The 23,319-nt window shown below is 52.7% G+C and overlaps 1 protein-coding gene across 8 annotated transcripts in view; it reads left to right on the top strand.

Moving 5' to 3' along the window:
• SH3BP4 (SH3 domain binding protein 4) overlaps window positions 1–22,871 on the top strand; it is a 102,056-nt gene extending 79,185 nt beyond the window's left edge. For 4 of the 8 annotated variants that reach the window (XM_081495431.1, XM_081495434.1, XM_081495433.1 and 1 more), the window contains 4 exons: window positions 1,219–1,468; window positions 7,103–9,462; window positions 19,502–19,690; window positions 20,928–22,871. In XM_081495431.1, the coding sequence (XP_081351557.1) occupies window positions 1,351–1,468; window positions 7,103–9,462; window positions 19,502–19,690; window positions 20,928–21,152 (2,892 nt within the window). In that variant the 5' untranslated portion in view covers window positions 1,219–1,350 and the 3' untranslated portion in view covers window positions 21,153–22,871. Of the gene's footprint in view, window positions 1–1,218; window positions 1,469–7,102; window positions 9,463–9,905; window positions 10,664–11,380; window positions 11,438–11,594; window positions 11,670–12,362; window positions 12,494–18,251; window positions 18,529–19,501; window positions 19,691–20,927 lie in introns of those variants that run through there. The other 4 variants (XM_081495437.1, XM_081495438.1, XR_014055248.1 and 1 more) reach the window with 3 other exon arrangements.
• Window positions 22,872–23,319: the final 448 nt, after the last annotated feature.

Consider the following 23,319-nt stretch of genomic DNA (forward strand, 5'->3'; position numbering starts at 1 on the left):
CCAAGATGAAAGCGTGTTAGGTGCTCAACACGGTCTCATCCCCAGCAGCCAGCACGCACGCAGTCTGGGCCTGCCTGCTGCACACACAGCCTGGGGCCGGGCTCCGTCCTGCCAACGGCAGCATCACTGCGCAGGGCGGTGCTGGGGCTCCAGGCCCCTCTCATGCGTAAGGGCGGCCCACCCGCATCAAGACGATGCATCTCCCGCTGTCTGTGGAAGGAGCAATCCAGGAACAGGGGCCCTGAGGCCAGGGTTCAGGAACCCGGCTCTACTGGGTGAAATTCACCTGCCCTCGGTTGCCCGCTGAGCTGAGTGCTGTGGTCACCTGTGGCCAGCTGGAGCGACATTGGTCCAGGTCTGCTCTGGGAGAGCATGTGACATTCCCTGCTGTGACATTGACTCCTGGATGGTCCTCTCCTGTCCGTTGGCCCTGGTGAAGGGTCTGCTCAGAGCCAGTTACCTTGTTCGTCGCCAACCACCTCCCCTCCCCCGCCACACACACACACCTAGGTACCCCTTCCCAGGAAAACTGAGGCTTCAGACGGGACGCTGTGTTCCTTCCCAAAAAACCTTTCTCTCCCAGCGTGCTAACAGCACGGTGACTCAGTGACTGTACCGCATTCCGTCTGCAGAAGTCACGCGAGAACACCTTGCATGCACAGGTGGCCCCATATGTGTTGGGTTTTGTTTATTCGGGGGTCCAAGGAGGATCTAGGGTAGTGTGTGGGCAGGGAGTGGGCCCTTCACACCCACTGCAGTGATGCGAAGCACAGCCTGCCCTGGGCTGGAGTCACGGCAGAGCCTGCTCCTACAAGGGGACCAGCCACTTTCTGGGCACACTGAGCTTTAGTCCCCCTTCCCCGAGCCCCGGAACTAGCAGCGTGGACAGATGCTGTTTTGTCCTCCTCTTTGGCTGTAATGAATGGGCCGGCCAGGTGCTCGGGTGGATTTTGCAAACCTCATTGTGGCCCCCCAGCAAGAGGGGGTGCACACAGCAGGCCAGGGAACACTGCTGGGACTGTGTGCACCCAGAGATCCATGAGACAGGCATAAGGGGGGCATAGAAACTGGAGCGTGAGCCTACTGTGTTCTCTCCGACCAGGAAAAATGACACGGCCTCTGGAAGAACGAGGATTCCCTCTTGCCGTCAATTTGCTCTTTAACCCAAGTCTTTTCACTTGCCCCAGAGAAATTCTCTTTTCCTTCCACTCCTTACAGGAAAAAGCACATTGCCAGCCGACGCCGTCGTGCAGCATGGTTGCCTGAGACAGCAGCTTCCACAATCGCTGGAATAACTGGAGGGAGAAATATGAAACCTTAGCCCGTCCGCCCGGGGAAAAGCGTTGCAGGATGGCAGCTCAGCGCATCCGGGCGGCCAACTCCAGCGGCCTCCCGCGGTGCAAGTCCGAGGGGACCCTGATTGACCTGAGCGAAGGGTTTTCAGAATCGAGCTTTAATGATGTCAAAGGTGAGCTCCCGGGAACGGCACTGGGTCAGGGAGAAAATGCAGCGTACGAGCTTTCAAGACCCAAAGACTCTCCCACTTACAGGCTGCCAGGTTTCGTGTTCAGATCATTGAATCTGAGCTACCTAAACTTCGTCGTGTTATGAATTCAGCCCTGGAACGACAACGTTGTGTTTCATTTGGTTTTGATGTGTGGGGAGGTTGTTTTGAATTTTCCCTTTAGTAATGAAACAACTTAACGAAGAATATTGTTTCTCTTTTCATGAGTTTTGGTGACATTAAGACAGGAGCGTGGTGTTACAGAGAACAAGGGGGAAGGAGAGTGTGGTGAGTCATTGAGGTCCTGAGAGCCGCCGGAGAATAGAAGGGTCTGGGACAGGGGTCAGCATGCTTTCTCTGCAGGAGGTCACAGGGTAAATACTTGAATCCCTGCAGGCCATATGGCCTCTGTCACAGCTGTTAAGCTCCGCGATTGCACCAAGAAAGCAATCATAGAAGAGAGTAAACAAGTAGGCATAGCTGTGTTCCAACAAAACTTGACAAAAACAGCCACCTGGATCACAAAAACAGCTGACAAACCCAGGGGCTAGAGTTTGCCCACCCCTGGTTTAGAGGTGGACCCGGGGTTTAAACACTGAGTCTGGGTTTCCCTAACAGCTCCATGAAACTGGCCTGGTGGTTAAGTCCATTCTTAGACACTAAAGTGGAGGCTGGTGGGTCATTTTTCTCTTAGAGTCCATCCTGCCCTCACTAGCCATCATGGTGTGTCTCCTGTGAGGTTCCTGGCATCTTATTTTCGTCATCATCGTCACCACCATCATCATCACCACCATCATCAGTTGACTTTACCAGTGAATGCTGTTGAAATGATCCACTGTGCTGCCTCCAGACAGCTCAACAGAAAAAGCTTTCTCTTTACCTTTGTATCGTTAGTCCCTGGCACAAAGTCGGTGCTAAATAAATATTTCTTGAGCTAAACTGCTTTCTCCCAGATAAAATCATGATGCTTTACCCTGAAGTAGTAAACATTGTATGTGCACGTTTCTGCCTTTTCTCTTACATTAATCCTCAACCTCTTCCTCTTCCTGTCTGCCCTTTATTCTTGTGGCGCTGAGCATCGCTTTAAATGTTCTTCTAAAGAAAAGACTAGCCAAGGAATCATGCGTGTGTGGACGGAGGAGCCTGGTAGGCTGCAGTCCATGGGGTCACGAAGGGTCCGACACAACTGAGCCACTTCACTTTCACTTTTCCCTTTCATGCACTGGAGAAGGAAATGGCAACCCACTCCAGTGTCCTTGCCTGGAGAATCCCAGGGACGGGGGAGCCTGGTGGGCTGCCGTCCATGGGGTCGCACAGAGTCGGACACGACTGAAGCGACTTAGCAGCAGCAGCAGCATGCGTGTGTGCTAAGTCATTTCAAGTATGTCTGACTCTTTGCTACCCTATGGATGGTAGCCTGCTAGGCTCCTCTGTCCATGGGATTCTCCAGGCAAGAATACTGGAGTGGGTTGCCTTGCCCTTCTCCAGGGAATCTTCCCGACCCAGGGACTGAAACCACATCTCTTACATCTCCTGAACTGGTAGGTGGGTTCTTTACCACTACCGCCACCTGGGAAGCCCCAAGGAATCAGGAGGCTTTATTAATAAGAGCAGAGGATCTATGGGGTGTTGCTGTAAATAACAGCCATTTATTTTTCGTAGCCGGGTGCTGGGCTTTGTTCTCCTTATAACCCAGCTACTCACAGTTGAAGCAGGAAACTGGGAACTTAAGTTGCGGGGTTTGGGCTGGGGATGTTGACATGAGGGGCAGAGAGCGGAACGCTGAAAGATGATGAGGCTGATCCTAAAAGAATGCTGCAACTGGGAAGGAAGGCAGGCGAGACAGCCAGGGTTGTGAGGCAGGGCCGGTTAGCTTAGGGGGATAACTTAGGGGTCCAGGGGGGAGAGACCCCTGGACCACACTCCCGAGGGGGCAACCTATGGCCCAGGCAGCATTTCAGCCCAGCAGCTCCCTGCACATCCTGATGATAAAGCCGGCTTCAAGGTGGGATCTTATTTCAGGCAAACTATCTGCCTCAGTGTCTTCCACACGTGATAAATGTTTTTTCCTGTATAAGAACCAAGGCAGAAGGGTAGGAAATGTATTATTCAGTAAGTTGAACCTCCTGACACCCGGGGATATTATTTTGTATTAAAAATCAAGGTACCTGTGAATCTGGGCAGCACTCTCCAGAATTCATTAAGATGGAATTCGATAGGGGTTTTCCTGCATCTAACTTAATGGCAGTTCCAGCCTCTTGTCCCCGGCTGTCTGTGGCACTCGACTGATAAAGAGCCAGGTCTTAGAAGAGAGCTCACCCCACGGCCCCCTTCCACAGGGTCCCAACTGGAAGGGGCGCTGTCTCCCATCGGATGAGCCTCATCCTTAAGTGAAATCTGTTACCACTCCTCTCCTAAGAAGAGAGCTTTGAATATTAACTAAAACCATTTTTATTTTTCAGTCTTGGTAAGACTAAAGTGATCATTTGCACTGATACATTTTCTCAGGCTACATCCTGCTTAATAGCTTTGGTTTTTAATTTAAAAAATATTACTGTAAGGGAATTATTCTGGAGAAACGTAATAGGGGTATAACTTTTGAGGAAGTCTAACAAGATTTTAATAGCCAGCCAGCTTTCTTTAATTTTCATTTGGTTTTAATTTGTACGTGACATTCATGAGACGTGTCAAGGAAACAAACAATTGTTTGTATGCCTGGAGCCTGTGACTGGAAAACAAAGTAGAAGGGAAGATCTTACGCTCTCCTTGGACCTCAGCTGACCCAGTTCCCTTCTTTCCACACCCCCTCGAAGCTGTTGTCTTTGGCCTGGTTGTTTTTATTTGCTCCCTCCTTTCTGTGTTAAGTGATTTCTCTCTGGCATGATTTTACAGAAGAAGGGCAAAGCCAGGGGAATGCTGACTTTGACTTCGGCCAACACCTTGTTTCAATAGCATGGATGTTGCTTCTCTACTGTAAGCAACTACTGTGAGCCAGACGTACCCTAACAGAGCGTACAGCCTAGTGGGGCAATGGAACCCTCCCCACCAAACCAAAATAAAGATGTAAGGACATTTTATATCAGTTGATGATAAATGCTATGGAGAAAAATTAAATTAGGAGGGGGCTCGAGGTGTTTATTGCTTTATTTATTTTTTAAACGTTTTATTTTGTATTAGGTATAGCTGATTAACAATGTGATAGTTTCAGGTGAACAGTGAAGAGACTCAGCCATACATATACGTGTATCCATTCTCCCCTGAACCCCCTAACATGGAGCAGAGTTCCCTGTGCTGTACAGTACGTCCTTGTTGGTTATCCATTTTAAATATAGCAGTGTGTACATGTCCATCCCAAAGTCCCTAACTATCCCTTCCCCAAAGCAACCATAAGTTCGTTGGTTTTGTGAGTCCTTTGCTTGGACTAAGTATCATTATGTTCATCACTTCATCAGCATCATCTCATTTATTCCTCACCAGAGGCCATTAAGGATAGATGGTTTATCCATCATGAACAATCCCAGGCTCCAGAGATCCCACAGCTGCTAAAGTGAAAGTGAAAGTCGCTCAGTTGTGTCTGACTCTTTGTGACCTCCTGGACTACACAGTCCATGGGATTCTCCAGGCCAGAATACTAGATTGGGTAGCCGTTCCCTTCTCCAGGGGATCTTCCCAACCCAGGGAGAGAACCCAGGTCTCCCGCGTTGCAGGTGGATTCTTTTATCAGCTGAGCCACCAGGGAAGCCCTAAGGGTGCAGATTAAAAGCCCAGGTTTGATGATCCCAGAGCCAGATTTTCCCTGGCACCCCAGACTTGGGGTAGGTGACAGCCTCCCCAGGTACACACCCTGCCAAGCATATCTCTGTAATTTAGTTAGTGTAAATAAATAGAAACTTCCTACCTTATTTCCTGAGACTTTGCTGAAAAAATACAATTTAATTTATTATCATTTCCTTTATACAGTTTAATTTATTATTATTTCCTTTAGGAACGGGAAATGGGCAGGTGAATTTTTTTGGCAGGAGGGCCGATTTGATAGACTAGTGTATCTGTTGACTTAGTCATATATTAGACAAGATGAAAGTATAATTCCACTAAAAATGTCCTTTCTTTGCTTGTTCACATAGACAACTAGGAAAATTTGCTTTCATTTTTCTGAAACAGGAAGGCAGCAAACTCTGTAAAACAAGGCACACTTGGGGTGAGGAAGGGGGCCAATATATGGGCTTATTTCCATCAGAGAGAAATGTCTTCATCCTCTTAACCCTAATCCTCTACATATATGTACTTTGTCACCTATGGGAGGTTTTTAATTATCCGTTATTTTTCAAAACACATCCTACTTGTTTAGATGACTTTGTTTTTCTGCTGTTCCAATTGCTGTCTACATTGGTAACACATAGTTGGATACCAAGAGCCATAAACTAGCTTGAGTCAGTTGTTTAAAGTGTTGGCATTTTTTCAGATTGCTTAAAGAGTTGTTCAAAAGAACGTGAATTACAACTGAACCTCAACCTTTAATTTTCGGGGGATGAGGGAGTATGGTGTTCTTCTGAATGATTGTTTAAAAGAGTTTGAAAGAGACCCGACTCAAAAATCTCATTTCATATAAACAGTTTGATGAAAAATGGGTTCAACTTGGGAACCAGGAAACTGGTCTGCTTATCAAGGGTACGTTCCCCTTGGTTTATGTATTTCATTCTGAAGGGAGAGAGTGGCATCAGTTCTTAGACACAGAGAGATTCTTGCTGGAGGGCTTTTCTGGTCTCTGGTTACATGCATTGGGTCATTTACCACGTTTTTCTAAATCACTTTCAACTTCTCTTTGACCTAGCAGCAGTCCCAACAAGTTAGTTACATCAAGAAAAGTCCAGTTAAAAGGAGATGTTTAAAACCCAAGTTGTAGTTGTTCAGTCAATAAGTCATGTCTGACTCTTTGTGACCCCGTGGACTACAGCACTGCAGGCTTCTCTGTCCTTCACTATCCCCAGAGTTTGCTCAAACCCATGTCCATTGAGTCTGTGATGCCATCCAACCATCTCATCTTCTGCCACCCTCTTCTCCTCCTGCCTTCAGTCTTTCCCAGCATCAGGGTCTTTTCCAGGGAGTCATCTTTTTCCATCAGGGGGCCAAAGTATTATTATAACTTCAGCATCAGTCCTTCCAATGAATAGTCAGGTTTGACTTCCTTTAGGACTGACTGTTTGATGTCCTTACAGTCCAAGGGACTCTCAAGAGTCTTCTCCAACACCACAGTTCGAAAGTATCAATACTTTGGCGCGCAGCCTTCTTTATGGTAAAACCCGGGACATCTGATAATTCTATTATGCTGATTTGTGTTTCTGTGAATGGTGGAGAGGCTTTCTACCCAACTTAGACTGTGATTGGGGTGTGATAGAATTTGGGGAGAATGGAGTTTAGGCTGTCAAGCCAGGTGAATCAGACCCCAGATTTCACTGGTTGGTTGCTGTCAGTTACTCTCCTGACTGGTTGTCTCCATGTCAGGGGTGATGGTTTCCCAGACCTCTTTTCTCCCTGGCTTGGGACAACATTCTGCCTCTTCCCGGGAGCCCACGCTCACCTCCTCTTTGTTTTGCACAGTGCCTTCTCCCAGTGCCTTGCTCGTCGACAATCCCACACCCTTTGGAAACGCGAAGGAGGTGATCGCAATCAAGGATTACTGCCCAACCAACTTCACCACCCTCAAGTTCTCCAAGGGCGACCACCTGTATGTCCTGGACACGTCAGGCGGGGAATGGTGGTACGCGCACAATACCACGGAGATGGGCTACATCCCCTCCTCTTACGTGCAGCCCTTAAACTACCGGAACTCCACCCTCAGCGACAGCGGGATGATCGACAATCTTCCAGACAGCCCGGATGAAGTCGCCAAGGAGCTCGATTTGCTCGGCGGATGGACGGATGCCAAGAAGGAATCCAGCAAACCCTACAGTAATAATCCTTTCTGGAACGGGGTCCAGACGAACCCGTTTCTCAACGGGAACATCCCGGCGATGCCCAGCGTGGACGAGCTGACGCCCAAAAGCGCCGTGGACTTGCTCCTCTTCGACACGGGGACATCCTCCTTCACCGAGTCCAGCTCGGCCACCACCAACAGCACCGGCAACATCTTTGATGAGCTGCCAGCCGCCGGCCGCCTCCCCGCGGAGCCGCCCGTCAAGCGGGACAACCCTTTCTTTCGAAGCAAGCGTTCCTACAGCCTCTCAGAGCTCTCCGTCCTCCAAGCCAAGTCCGACGCACCCACGTGCTCGGGGTTTTTCACGGGCTTGAAATCGCCGGCCCCCGAGCAGTTCCAGAGCCGCGAGGACTTCCGGGCCGCCTGGCTGAGCCACCGGAAGCTGGCCCGGTCTTGCCACGACCTGGACCTGCTGGGCCAGAGCCCTGGGTGGGGCCAGACCCAGGCAGTGGAGACGAACATCGTGTGCAAGCTGGACAGCTCAGGGGGCGCCGTGCAGCTGCCTGACACCAACATCAGCATCCACGTGCCCGAGGGCCATGTGGCCCCCGGGGAGACACAGCAGATCTCCATGAAGGCTCTGCTGGATCCCCCGCTGGAGCTCAACAGCGACCGGTGCAGCTCCATCAGCCCGGTGCTGGAGGTGAAGCTGAGCACCCTGGAGGTGAAGACCCACCTCATCCTGGAGATGAAGGTGTCAGCCGAGGTGAAGAGTGACATTTTCAGCAAAAGCACGGTAGGCCTCCAGTGCCTGAGGAGCGACTCCAAGGAGGGACCCTACGTCCCCATCCCTCTCACCTACAGCTACGGGGACACAGTCCAGGTCCAGCTGGACAACCTGGAGCCCTGTATGTACCTGGCTATCGTCGCACATGGCCCAAACATCCTCTACCCTTCCACAGTCTGGGACTTCATCAATAAAAAAGTCACCGTGGGTCTCTACGGCCCCAAACACATCCACCCATCCTTCAAGACAGTGGTGACCATTTTTGGGCATGACTGCGCCCCAAAGACCCTCCTGGTCAGCGAGGTCACCCGCCAGGCCCCTAGCCCAGCCCCAGTGGCCCTGCAGCTCTGGGGCAAGCACCAGTTCATCTTGTCCAGGCCCCAGGATCTCCAAGTCTGCGTGTTTTCCAACATGACCAACTATGAGGTCAAAGCCAGCGAGCAGGCTAAGTCCGTGAGAGGGTTCCAGGTGAAGCTGGGCAAGGTCAGCCGCCTCATCTTCCCTATCACATGCCAGAACCCCAGTGAGCTCTCCGACTTCACCCTGCGGGTTCAGGTGAAAGACGACCAGGAGGCCATCCTCACCCAGTTTTGCGTCCAGACCCCCCAGCCACCCCCCAAAAGCGCCATCAAGCCATCCGGGCAGAGACGCTTCCTCAAGAAGAACGAGGTGGGGAAGATCATCCTGTCCCCACTGGCCGCCACCACCAAGTACCCGACGTTTCAGGACCGCCCCGTGTCCAGCCTCAAGTTCGGCAAGTTACTCAAGACGGTGGTGCGACAGAGCAAGAACCACTACCTGCTGGAGTACAAGAAGGGTGACGCCATTGCCCTGCTCAGCGAGGAGAAGATCCGGCTCAAGGGGCAGCTGTGGACCAAGGAGTGGTACATCGGCTACCACCAGGGCAGGGTAGGCCTGGTGCACGCCAAGAACGTGCTGGTGGTGGGCAAGGCGCGGCCCAGCCTGCTCACGGGGCCCGAGCTGAGCACGTCGGTGCTGCTCGAGCAGATCCTGCGGCCCTGCAAGTTCCTCACCTACATCTACGCCTCCGTCCGCACGCTGCTCATGGAGAACGTCAGCAGCTGGCGCTCCTTCGCCGACGCCCTGGGCTACGGGGACCTGCCGCTCACCTTCTTCTGCCGGGCCGAGCTGGACAGCGAGCCCGAGCGGGTGGCATCCGTCCTGGAAAAGCTGAAGGAAGACTGCAACAACACGGACAACAAAGACCGGAAGTCCTTCCAGAAGGAGCTCATGATGGTGAGTGGCCAGCGGGGTGCAGCTTTGCGGAGGCTGGGGCCCAGTCTGGCCTTAGAGCCCTGGCATGCGTGGGCCCGGGCATGGTTTCCTCAGTCGGTGGGCCCAGGGTCTGGGCCCCGGACACTCACGTGCATCTGGGGACAGGCATTTATGTGGGCCTCAGGGGTGGGGGAGCCCAAACAGTTCAGCGCCACCAGGGCACGAGGGTTGTTCAGGTCTCCTCCCGTTGAATTTGTGGGCTCCTCGGAGGTCCAGAATGCATCTCCCCCTGCCGGTTGGGGGGGTTGGGGCACAAGGGGGCCCTGTGTCCACCCACTCCTGTTTAGATCTCCTGGGAAGAGATCCATCCTTTGGTCAGATCTCCAGCGGAATCTGTGACATGAAAGTTTGATGAACCACTGCCCCAAAGTCTGACTTAATCACATGTGAATCTTTCTCTCCAGGCCTTATTTGAAGGTTCTACCCTCTTGCGTTTGATTTGGGGTGACACTGTTGCTATTGTTGTTCAGTTGCTCAGTCACGTCCAACTCTTTGCCACCCCCATGGACTGCAGCACGCCAGGCTTCCTTGTCCTTCACTATCTCCCGGAGCTTGCTCAAACTCATGTCCATTGAGTCAGTGATGCCATCCAACCGTCTCATCCTCTGTCATCCCCTTCTCCCGCTCTTAATCTTTCCTAGCATCAGGATCTTTTCCAGTGAGTCGACTCTTCACATCAGATGGCCCAAGTATTACTGGGGCTTCAGCATCAGTCTTTCCAGTGAATATTCAGGGTTGATATCCTTTAGGAAACTCGAGTGAGGACAGCCTCTGTTTTGCCAGCACTACTGGGAACTGGAATCCTAAGAGGCGGCAGTTAGAGCGCCCCCTGCTGTTAGAGCTCATAAACCAACCGGAAAGCACCTTCCCGACCCATTTACAGCTTCCAACAGGCCTGGGCTCTGTACTGATCACTCTCCCTGCTGGTGCAGTTACCTGGAGAAGCTTAATGTCTTCTAGGCATCCCTGGTTGAATTCATGCCAGCAGACATTCTGTTGATTCTTTCTGCAATAGAAGCCGACTCAGTTCCCTTCCCTGAGCCCCGATACAAACACGTCACTAGTTTTTGTTTCCATGGGAAACCCGTGACTTGGTCATAGCCTTTTTTTTCCTTGTTCCGCCCGTTCTGCACAGCCCTTTTCACCTCCTAAGCCCTGTTAGGTATGACTCCCAGCACCCCTGCATTTCTGCCTCCTCAACTTCCCTCCTGCCATTCTGAGTGAGTGCCTGTTGGAATGGATGGGTCCAGCATGCCTGTGTGGGTGTGAGGGTGTGTGCATGGATGGAGGTGTTGGAGTCACATCCCATGCTGCCCCCTGGGGCTAGGGGAGGGCAGAAGGGATACGGTCCACGGGGGCATGGCCCCTGCTGCAGGGAGCATGAACAACAGCCTAACAGGAAGCAAGGCATCAAGAAAGACCCCTTGATGGTGGCCCCACAATAATACAAAGGGCCAGACACTGCGCAGGGTAAGAGCCTGACTTTGCCCACAGGAGGGAGACCGGACCTGGAGGTGGCAACCAGGAGGTCCCTGAAGGCATCCATCACTGATGGCAGCTTCGGTGGGGAGGAAGCCCATTGTCGTGGCAACAGGGGTGGGGATGAGGTGGGGGGGGATGGGCACCAGAGGCACCTGCCTAGGCGGTGGATGGGGCTCCCGCACGGCGAGGAGCCAGGGCCCCCCTTCGGAGCTCGTCCCACCAACCCACCCGTGAGATCAATTCTCACAGTTTGCGTCCAGCCTGAGTTGCACGGTGCCCTCGTGGATGGACCTCATGCAGGGGGGCAGGAGTGAGCCTCCAGCAGGGATTCTCTGTGATGGTGGAATGATATGCATTCATGGCCCATGAAGGGTATTTAATCATTCCTTCGTCACAGCTGGAAATCGCTCACCTTGAATGGGACAGGATGAATGAACCCGGGCGGACTGAAGAGGTGGCGCTCAACTTCCATTTCCAACTCATTTCTTTTCATCTTTTTGTTCAACTTGGGGAACTTTCTCTGAGAGCGGGTTTTTCAGGAAGCTTCCTTGGGTTAGTGTTGGGGGGGGGTGGTCCGTGTGCAGCTAGGACCTCCCCCCATCCCCTGCCAGCCCCGCACCCACCAGGACTCCTAGGAAAGGAAGAAATGAAACCTGACCTTGGCAGGAACGTGGCCCCGGGACAAGGTTAGATTTGTGGTGCAACTGTGAAACTGGTTTTGCTGTGTTTCCCCTCTCCCGCCCCTCCCCGGCTCCTCTCCTATCTCCTCATCTTGTGAGCTGGCAGGTTTGAATGGCTGGCCAAACATATAGAAACCACAGGCTGATTTATCCCAGCATGTCTGGGGAGTCGCTGCAAACCCGGTGTTTTATTTCCAGGGACTTAACAAATCACTGAGGAGTCAGGCTTCCTGCAGCCTCAGTGGCTGATTTAACCCGCCCCCCTCTCTCCAGCCCTGTCACAGGCGGACCACCTCCTCCCCACCCCTCTCGTTTTGAAGGTAGCTTTCTGTTCAGTTATGACTCCTTGGTTTGGAAGCAGTGATTGAATGAATTAAAAGCGGTGAAGGTTTTCGGACAGTAAATTTGCAGGCAGATGAGAAGGATAAAGGAACCAAGGACTGAGTTGCCCAGCCTTTCACTGCCCTTAGAACAAGATCCAGACCCTTCCTCTGGCCCACAAGCCCTATAAGACCCGGCCCCGCCTGGCCCACCGCTGGGGGCCGTACCTGCCCCTGCACACCAGCTACACTGGTGGCCGTTTCTCTGTGTCTGGGACACACCTGGCTGCCCCTGCCCCGGGCCTCTGCACGTGCTGTTCTCTCTGCCTGGAATTCTCTCCCCGCCAGTTTCACGTAGGTTGCTTTTTATGTTCTTCAGATCCTGGCTCAGATGGCCTTGTCAGACCTTTCCTGCCGCCCTCGATGAAGCAAGCTGGTGCCTCCGGGTCGCTGCGCCAGCTCCCTGTGTTATTGTAGCTTTGTCTTCATGGCGCTTTCTCAAGTCCGAAACGCTCTTGTTTACTCGTATTCATGGTCCTTATCATTAGACTAACTGGATACGAACTCCACGAGGGAAAGGATGCTGGCACACAGGAAACACTCAGATATTTGATGAATGAGTGAATACGTGAGCGAATGAATGAGTGATGCAGGCTGAGAATCTGACCTGGATGCAGTCGCCTGAAGCCAGGTGCCATTCTGTTCCCTCTTTCACTGTTTTAGTGCATCTGTTCAATATCAGAGCTGGTCCAGCAGCATCTTATGTAACTGACTTTCCGCTGTTTCTCTAAAGCCCTGTCTCACCCCCACCATGTGACCACCATGGACAGCACCCCTCTGTCCCCGGTCTGCCCAGCTCTCCAGTAGAGGCCCCGCCTGTCTATGACAAAAGATGGCTGTCCAACACGGGTGACGCTACCGCCACCCCGACTATCATGAAAGTGGGGGGAAGTGAGACGCTGACACCAAGGAGAGTAGCCAGGATGGACGGAGCTCGCGGAGCACCCCCAGGCATGAGAGAGCATTGAGTGAACCCCGCTGAGGATCTCTTGGCTGGTGGGACTTGTAGGTTGGGAAGATGTTGGAATAGGCACCACATATTTGAGGAGCTTTTGAAGTCGAGTTCTGTTGGCAGAAACAGGCCAGGGGGAACTGCTGATGGGTACATGGCTGCAGCTTCTAACAGAGCTCGGAAGAGCCGCCCCAGCCAGGGCAGGTGTTTGTACTCCACGTTCATGAAACATGTCTCGGGTATCTGTTTGCTGTGCCCTTATTTGGGGGGTAGGGTGTTGTGCCTTTCCTTGGGGGGGATGCAGAGTAAACACCCACAGGAGTGCAAGACAGACCAGTGATGAGCCCCGAAGAAAAGATCTCCTTGACATGAGTGGACCAGGGAAAGGCGATGTCAGGGAGGGGCTGACATGGGGGGATGGGCCGTGGCCTGCCCAGCAGAGAGGGGCCGTTGGGATGAAGGCACAACATGGGCAAGGACCAAGGGTGCAGGGGAGCAGGGGGTTGGGTAGAACCAGAGGCCAGGGGAGGCCAGAGGCTGGGCAGAATCGAGATGACCATGTACTGATCGTGGGGGTAACCCTGGCTGGATAATGCTCGTGCTTTAAGGGCATTGGGCCAGGGGATGGGGTAAGTGTTAGGGGACGTGAAGGGGACCCAGGTGTGTCCTTCTCCTTGGGGACCCACCCAGGTGTGTTGTACCTTGTCACCTGCCAGTCTCCAAGCCACACAGGTGACGTCAATGTCCACCCCTCAGTTAGCCCTCAGACCTGGCCCACCTTAGCAAGAGAGCGGGCGGCCGGTGCAGCAGCAGCCTGGGCTTTCTCTTCCGTCCTACCATGCTGGGTGGGGGTCGGATGGCCCCAGATCTGTGCTGTGGCTGAGAGGGGCGGTTCCCAGGCCATGTGCAATCCGGGCTGACCTTCAGAGCCCCCTGGGGTCCTGGGTCTGGCCCGCTGCTGTGGCTCACCCCAGGTGTTGTTTTTTTCCAAAATGAAGATATTCCTCATTGGCTTTTCTGTTTGTAAAGATGGCAGATGCTCTTTTTGCATTGCTAATTGCCAGTGCTGAGGAACAGCAGCAGAAGCCCCCACCCCCGCTCTGGGCCCATCTTCCAGAGGCAGCCTGTGTTAGCGGTCTGCAGTGTAGACACTGCGGGTATTCCTCCATCCCCTGGGTTTGCCCTGCACTGTCTGTGGTCAGCTTTCCCCCTGGAGCATGCGAGCAGGCAGCTCTGTGTCTGTGCAGAGCTGCGGCCCCCAGCTGGGCGGGTTCTCTGGTCCTCCGTCTCCAGGAAGGCAGTGGCGCCTGGTCTCACCATTACCAATGCTGCTCCAAGGCAGGTCCCGGCCCCGTAACTCTGCAGGCTTGTTTCATGACACCATTCTGCCAGCTGCAGGCGCCCTCCAGAGAAGGAGCCAGCATTGGCTGTGGCAGAGGGGTCACTTTGAGGTGAGCAAGGCCTGAGAGTGATAGGGGATGATTTAAAAGCCCACTGATGCCCCTCTCTGTCTCTTCAGTGACCGGACTGAATGGCCCCTGCTGGTGGGTGTGCACCCTCCTAGCCTCTCTGAGCCTTGGGTTCCCATGTCCGGGGTTCAGTTTTGTTTTATGAGGGTGAGAGGGCTTCCACAGGTGGCTCAGGGGTAAAGAACCCACCTGCCAGTGCAGGAGATGCGAGTTCAAGAAGATCCTCTGGAGAAGGAAATGGCAACCTGCTGCAGTATTCTTGCTTGGGAAATCCCATGGACAGAGGAGCCTGGCGGGCTACAGTCCAGGGGGTCAAGAAAAAGCTGGACACGTCTGAGCGACTGAACACGCAGCACGCGTGAGGGTGAGAAGTGACAGAGTGTGTTCTTCTCTTTTTAAGGCATTAATGCTGCTTTTGACGCACTTTGTGGGTCTGGGGAAGAGATTTTTGAGTGTGGTCGAAAATCCAGGCGGAAAACATTGCTGTGTGTTTGTTCCAGGACTTGTGACAACGCTGAGTGGAGGGAAGGGTTTAGCTCATACTGTAGGACTGTGAAGATTTGGGTGATGGCCATCTTGTGTGTGTGTGTGTGTGTGTGTGTGTGTGTGTACACGTGTGTGTGTGTACACGTGTGTGTGTGTACACATGTGTGTGTGTACACGTGTGTGTGTGTGTGTGTGTGTGCACACGTGTGTGGAGGGTGGCAGACAGAACCCTGAGGAACCTAGCTCAGTAAGAACTGGAAGAGTTTTCATTCAACTACACACTTTCAGTGCAAGAAATTATTCTTGACTCTGGGGATTACACCCTGAGGGAGCAGCAAAGAGTTCTGTCCTCCTGCCTGGGAGGGAAGGAGGGAAGGAAGGAGAGTTGGCTGGAGCTGTAGGACGAACTGGGCTGTGGGCAGGGCGTCCTCTCCTGAAGGGGCCTAAGCCAGCAATCAGAACGGGTCCTGAGGCCGCCAGGAGTGAAGCAGTCGGGGTGGGTGACCAGGAGTCACGGGTGGTGGCGATGGGAGTCCAGGAGAGGGAGGGAAGGATGCTGTGGGCTCTCGGGGGAGTTCCTCTGAAAAAGAGAAAGTTGCTGTAGAATACAAGTCTAGGCAGGTGATGGTTTTAGGAGTAAGATGGGAGGTGAAATCTACACCGAGAAGCTGGAGAACTGAATGGAAATAAAGGGAGTGTTGAGATCAGGGAGAGTCGGGGCTGGAGAGCTTGGGATGAAGGGATTCTCTGCAATGGGAGTGAAACCACCTTCTGCCCCGGAAGAGGATGCAGCTAACCACCAGCTGTGCACTTAGGGAGGTTCCCGGGCTCCTCCTGCCAGGTGGTCCTGAAGCCCTCAGGGCGCTGATACAGGGAGGAGCGGGGTTGCCATGGTGACTGCCTTTCTGGTGTTTGAGCATCTCTGGAATGGAAGCTTGGCTGGAACGAGCATACCGCAGAATGATGCTTTGTCATATTCTCATAGGAACGTCTTTTCAAACGGGGATTGGCACCCCAGCCCGAGGGCCACCTGCTTTTGTAAATGAAGTTTTACTGGAACACAGCCCTGTCCGCTCGTTCAAGTGCTGTCTGTGCTATTCTCACACCCCACTGCAGTCAAGTAGCAAACGCAGAGACCCGCTGCCTGCAGAGCCAAGAAACAGACCCTGTCTCACCCTACAGAGCAAGCTTGGCCACCCTGACCTAAGTCACGGGTCACTCCAGCTACTGAGAATCATGCTGGGACCAGCTTTGTGCCTTGTTTCACTGGGTGTTTTCTGTTTTCTGCTGTTACCTGTGTTAACTTGTGTCTGCAGAAATTAAAGAGGTGCTACAGGGGAAATGTTCCAGAACCAGACCCCTGCAGCTGAGAAAATTTTATTTCTGAGGTTTGGTGGGCACACAAAATGCATCCTTCAGGAAAAAAAAAAAATATGAACTACCCCTTGGTGATGGCGTAGGCAGCACCTGGTCCCAGCTGTAGCGGCTCAGGGGCCAGAGAGAGGGTCTGAGTTTCTCAGGACCTTTGTCCCTGCGCCGTGTACCCTGAGGAAAGAGCAGTTTTGATCATTCCCACCAGGGATTCCCGAAGCAGAAGCAGGTGACTCTGAAGTGTTCTGTTACCTGGAAAGCAGGCCACTTGCGGAGCCAGGCAGCTGAGCACACATGTGCTGCTGGTCCGCTATAAGGAAGCCTGGGAGGGACCGTTGTCACTGGGGGTCAGCTGGATCCTTCTCAGAGCAGTAGGCGTGGCTAGCAGGGACCCTGCCTCCCCTGTGCATCTGGGCTCAAACCACACCATGCCAAAAGGTTTTTTTTTTAATTTTTCTTATTCAAATATAGTTGATTTACAGTGTTGTGTTAATTTCTGCTGCACAGCAAAGTGATTCAGTTATACATATATACATAGACATTCTTTTTCATATTTATTACGGTTTATAACAGGATATTGATTATAGTTCCCTGAGCTATACAGTAGGACCTTGTTTTTTTTTTATGATTATTATTCAAGCATAAGAATTTAAATCCTGAATTCAACCAATGTATCACACATCTCCCCCATACCATGAACATGTTCTGCAATACAAATCTAGTAAACATTTAATTTTTTTTCAAATAATATCACTTGAAGATATCCAGGTTCAAAGAGACCACTTTTTGAAATGTCTAAATCATCGTGAAATGTCTGAATCATCACGCTGAAGCCTCGTGTGCAGGTCCTGAAGTCGCATGGTGCCCGCAGAGCTGGCAAGGCTATTGGCCTGGGCGCCGGGAAATCTGGACCTGCCTCCCCTCAGTGCCCTCGAGCTGTGGGGCCCTGGACAGGCCGCCCAGCATCTGCAGGGTCTATAAAACAGACACCATGGAGCACTTCTGTCCCCTCGAGCTATGGGACCCTGGACAAGTCACCCAGGGTCTACGGGGTCTATAAATCAGACACCATGCAGCCCGCACAGTGAGTGGGAGCCGGGGACAGGCTGCCTGGAGGCCAGACCAGCTCCAACGCTGGGCCCCTGCCCTCTTGATTTTATCTGCAAACTGGGGTGAGCTTGACTTCTCTCCATGGGGCTTCTGGGGAGTAGATGAGCCCTGTGCCTGGCTCACCGGAAGGACTCAGTGATGGCTGTTTATTTAAAGACAAAAATCAGAGAAGGACCGCATGGTCCTCCCTTCTGGTTTCCCACCTTAGAGCCAGTTGCTAAGCCCTTGGACCCTGGATGGCCTCAGAATGAGCTTATGTTTTAAAGGTAAAGATTGAGATGCCCATGCATTCAGGGAGCCCCCCCTGCCCAAAGTCACCGCCCCTTCATTTTGTTAAGTTCCCCCAAATAAACGTAAAGCTTCAATGAGAACACTCAGTCTAAAATAGCTGTGTTCTTTCAAGTAGCAGCCCAGCAGACTGACCTTGCTCAGATGCCAGGCTGCCCGCAGCTTCACAAAATGTTTGAAGCAAACAGTGTGTTTGGCTCAGCTGCAGAGGGGCTGGCTGGTAGGTGTGTTGATGTTTTTAGCACTTTTTCTCCGGAGCCTTGAAGTGACAGCCTCAGGTGCTTGGACAGAGAGAGCGTAGAGGGACAGAAAGGAGGTGGGGCCTGGTGACTGGTCGCAGCATCTCTTCCGTTGTATGCTCGATATCCAAGGGCCCAAGGGCATCCCAGACCCCATCACTGGGGTCCCAGAGGCTCCCTTCTGCAGCTGTTAGGCTCTAATCGGAGGCTTGCTGGTTGGATGAGGTTGGGGTAAACCTTGGTTCCGTGGCTCAGGTGGGTCTGGTCCTCACCGGGTCTTCTCCTTCTGCCAGGGTTCCATCCTGGCCACCCACAGTCACACACTCTGTGTCGACTCCACGGGACCTACAGCCTGAAACTCGGCAGACATCCGTGTGGCTTGGGGTGACATCTGTGGACAGTAGACCTGTGGATTTGCGCTACTGATGTGGATTCATTTCTTTAAGCCAGAAATGTTAGTGTGACCCCTGCCTCCAGCCTGGGCTGCACAGAACCCTGGGGCGGCAAGCCCTGTGTTGAAAGCCTGCCTGATGGACGAGCCCCTCACCTGGATGGGAGATGACGTCCAAGGTGGGGCCACATGCTGTTCAGGTCACACAGGGACGTGGGCTGGGAATCTGCCCGTTGCCTCCTTCCCAGCTGACAGTGCTTCTCTCCTCCTGACCCCCTCATCCCTCCACAGTTAGTGAGCCCTGTGCAGAGACACATTGGAAATCTCTCACAGTTTTGACAAGGGTGGGGTCCCATCGATTCTGGAGACTCTTGACGGTTTGGCCTCCCTGTATCCCGCCCTTTGCGTGTCTCCAGAACCCACGGGTCCCGGATCTTGGTCTGCACTCCAGGTCCCAATCTGAGCCCCTGCTCGCGTCTCTCCTGTGAGTCAGGGCTCCCCACCCGCTGATGGCAGCTTGTCCTGCTCTGCGCCCAGACCGTCCTGCACTGGCCGTCTGGGTCAAGGGCATCACTTCTCCAGTTTCCCCAGTGGCGATGGGACCACATGAACAGCCATCATCTCACCCACCCCACCCATCAGTGTCCTGGGGCTACCGAGTCGAAGGACCACAGACTGGGAAGCTCCGAGCAGCCAAGGTTTATCCTGCCTCCGTTCTGGGGCTGTCGCATGGCTGGCTCCTCTGGGGGCCCTGCGGGGGTCTATCCATGCCTCTCTCCCAGATCCTGGGGGCTCCAGTGACGCGGCTGCATCACCCCGTCCCTACCTCCAGTCTTCCCTCTGTCTCTGCCTGTCTGCATAAGGACACAGTCGTTGGATGAGGGGCGCACGCCCTAGTCCACCAGGGCCATGTGGTAGCTGGTTCCATCCACAAAGACCCTGCTGCGATTTACAGTCACACCGGGAGGTTCCAGGAGGGGGTGGATGTGTGGGCAGGGGACCCAGTACATCCTGCGATCGTAGGTTCCAGCAGTGCAGGTGCTCAGGCCACACGGCATCCAGGGTGTCAGCACATGGTCTCTGCGGGGCCAGCTTCCAGTGAACCCAGAGCTTGCCCTCAGTCCCACCTCATCCCCGCCCCTTCCTCCTCAGGCCTTACTGAAGATGGACTGCCAGGGCCTGGTGGTCAGACTCATCCAAGACTTCGTGCTCCTGACCACAGCGGTCGAGGTGGCGCAGCGCTGGCGGGAGCTGGCCGAGAAGCTCGCCAAGGTGTCCAAGCAGCAGATGGACGCATACGAGTCTCCCCACCGGGACAGGAATGGGGTGGTGGACAGCGAGGTGAGCCTGGCCCCCCTTCCCTCCACCTGTCAAATTCAGTGGTAATGGCGTCTACATTAGAGTATTTTTAGGAGGACAGATGATGAAGTGTGAAGGCAAATCCTCAGTGCAGAGTAGGCTCTCAATGAGAGGGAGCACGTCCATCCTTCTCTGGATCCTTAGTTGGGAGCCAGGCCCTGGGTGGTGGCGAGGCCGCTCTGGTGTCAGGCAGGATATTGGAACAGCATCCTCGGAACTGCTGATCCTGATCTTAAATTACCTTCGGCCCAATTGGAGGACGTGGGATGGAGCCCACGGTGGTCGGTTCCGGATGGGGCTCTGCCCTGCACAAAGTGGGCTGGACAGATCCTGGTATGCTGTCGGCTTCAGCCAAGGCTGGTTGGGTCCCTGCTCAGAGAGAGTCTGTTTTCTCACTTGTTTTGTGGAGGTCACTTTAAGCTTCTGGAAAGACGGAAGGGCTCTCGAGACCTAGGAAGCAGGAAGTCCCCAGGATAAGGGCATCTTTTATTGATGTGGCGAGTTTCTAAATAAATGGAAAGTGCTATGGGGGTTGGGAGGAAAGAGGCCCCTTCTGTTGGCTTGGCCACTACGTGGTTCTGATAGCTTACGGTGAACGGTGTCAGATTCATGATCTCCGAAGAAGAAGATTTAGCTTCGGGACCAGGGACCAGGCTTGATCACTCAAGAGCTTTTGTGTAGCAGAGTTTTATTAAAGTGAAAAATGACAGAGAAAGCTTCTGACATAGACTCCAGAAGGGGGATGGAGAGTGCCCCCCACTCACTAGTCTTATCGAGGCCGTGTATGCTTTTACCAGACCCACTCCCAAATTAAGATGAGAACTGACAACAGAAAGGTCTTAACCAGACCCACTCCCACAAGGAACGTCTTAAGATAACAAGATTAGTCAGAGGGTTCTTGTTAGGGAGAAACATGAGCTTGAGCAAGATACTTTGTTATATTGACTAAGACAAAGCAACATAGAAAAGAAAACGTTTGTCCTTTTCTCCTTGAGAGCCTGAGACCCCTCTCTCCTTCTTGGGGACCCTGGACTTCTTATCAACCTTCCTAGTAATTGACTCAGTACTGCCCACCTGCTTTCATGCAAAGTGCCTTCTCCCCTCTGAAATGTGCTAGCCCAGGATGGGGTAGACTCTGCTTTAGGAGAGGTAACTCGGACCAGCTCCCCCACTGTCTCCTAATCTTTTCTCTCTCTTTTGGTTTTGGACGACCATCTAGGCCATGTGGAAACCCGCCTACGACTTTCTCCTCACCTGGAGCCACCAGATTGGGGACAGCTACCGTGACGTCATCCAGGAACTGCACATCGGCTTGGACAAGATGAAAAACCCCATCACCAAGCGCTGGAAGCACCTCACAGGGACCCTGATCCTGGTGAACTCCCTGGACATCCTGCGAGCCGCCGCCTTCAGTCCCATGGACCACGATGACTTCGTGATTTGAACGGGTCCCCCACCTCCTGCTGCTCCGGGGCGTGTACCCTCTGTCTGCTCCAGATGCCCAGGCGGGCACATGGCACTGGGGAGGGAGGGAGGGTCAGCTGCTCAGACAGACCCAGGGTCCCACCCCGCTGGACCCTCACCCAGGACCAAGCACACATATGATGTTCCACCTGCCTTCTCCATCATGGGGGAGGCCCGAAGGGAATTTCTACTGCAGGTAGTTGCCAATCAAATAGCTTTCTATTTGTTAAGTATAAATTTAAATTTAAAATCAGTTGTTGGTTTTTTTTTTAAGTATGGGGGTAGGGCATACAAGAAAGGTGGTTATCTAATTTTTTACTGGACCCTAAATTAAAAAAAGAAGAAAATGCTTCATAGGGTCGGATACTGTTGAGGTTTTTATGTTCTATAAAAGCCTTTTTAAATTATGTGACGGATGTATATATGTATTTAAGGGTTGTGGGAGCGTTTCTGGTTGTCGGACACACTTAGCATTTCAGCACTGAGCACGGGGAGACACTCGTTCAAGTGTTGGACCTTCTTGGCTCTGTACCTGTCGAACAGAAATCAAATAGGAAACGCGGTGTCTCAGTAAACGAGTCTAGTTGGTGCCCACTCTTTCCGAGGCTGTCCTGGTCCTACGCTTCTCTCCTGTTTTTATGACCTTCCGTACCTTGGCCTCGTGTTGCAGGGAGGATCGGCCACGACACAGGGGAAGCCTTTCTGAGCCCCTGCCTGTGTGCCCTTCGTCCTACAGAAGAGCTACGCCACCCGGAGCCAAGTGGTCCCTGCAGCTCCGAGAGGCCGCGCCCAGCTTCTCCCGGGGGCAGGGCATGCTTGCTGCAGAGCTTACAGCCTCTCTTCTGGGCACAAGCAACACATCTCCACAAGCACACCCTATGCTGGTGTTCAGAGATGCCCGCTGGCATTTGCCAAACTCCATTTCACCTGAAATGGAGCTCTTCTCCCCTTCTCGTCTGTCTGTCTCTCCTTGGAAATAAATAGCATAGGGACATCTTTAAAGAAAAACAGCATGAAGATTATCTGAGCAGGATGACCATTGTCTGAAAATGTTCTCACATAAACTCTGAGACTTGGCTGACCATTGCCTTGATGACTTGATGGCGGGAGATTACCTTGCTGGGCTGAATTCTACAGTTGCGTGTGGTTGCATCATCCAGAAGAAAGTGAGGGATGGGAATGAAGAAACATCTGGAGGATCAATAGAGTCAATGCCCAGGAAGGTACCGGGACACGCGCCGTGCTTACGTGAGTGATGCGCCATCTGGGATTCCGGAATCTCATTCTCTAAATCCGCTTGCTGGAAGCGCGTTAATTACTTAGTATAATCCATGTAAATCCCTTATTGGGCTAAAACATTCTTCTACAGCTATTGATTCCGATTCGGAAGACCTATGGCTAGAAAACAACAACAACAACAAAAATCACGACAGATTTTATGCTGCAAAAACCGAGACACCCCACGATTCCCCCTCCCTGTCATCCCATCAAATCGTCTTACGTTCTGCGCTCCACTCTCCGCCTTCAGTCTTCCCGGAGAGCATCTCTCACTCTTCCCCAAAGAAGAAACAAAACCAGTCGCACCTTAAATATGGAGATTTTTTTCCTCAGGGGCTTTAAATAGTTTCCTATGCAACGTGTCTTGTAGCACAAATTCAATTGTACGAAAGTTGCAGTAAATTTTCTTTGAATATTTTAACCTGTGTGTGTGTCTTTTTCTGTACCCAGCCAGACTCTAAATAAAGCACAAAACCTAGTGTATCTGTGCACAGAAAAATGTCCCATTCTCCCTCCCCACCCCACGGTTAAGGTGACATGACATAGACGCTGCTGCTAAGTTGCTTCGGTCGTGTCTGACTCAGTGCGACCCCATAGACTGCAGCCCACCAGGCTCCCCCGTCCCTGGGATTCTCCAGGCAAGAACACGGGAGTGGGTTGCCATTTCCTTCTCCAATACAGGAAAGTGAAAAGTGAAAGTGAAATCGCTCAGTTGTGTCGGACCCTTCGCGACCCCATGGACTGCAGCCCACCAGGCGCCCCCGTCCATGGGATTCTCCAAGCAAGAATACTAGAGTGGGTTGCCATTGCCTTCTCCCTGACTTAGATGACAGGGTGACATTTGAGTTAGTGGAGATCTTGTTTTCTTG

The sequence above is a fragment of the Giraffa tippelskirchi genome, chromosome 5 (assembly GCF_054371585.1).
Source record: "Giraffa tippelskirchi isolate mGirTip1 chromosome 5, T2T-mGirTip1v1.2.pri, whole genome shotgun sequence".
NCBI lineage: Eukaryota > Metazoa > Chordata > Mammalia > Artiodactyla > Giraffidae > Giraffa > Giraffa tippelskirchi.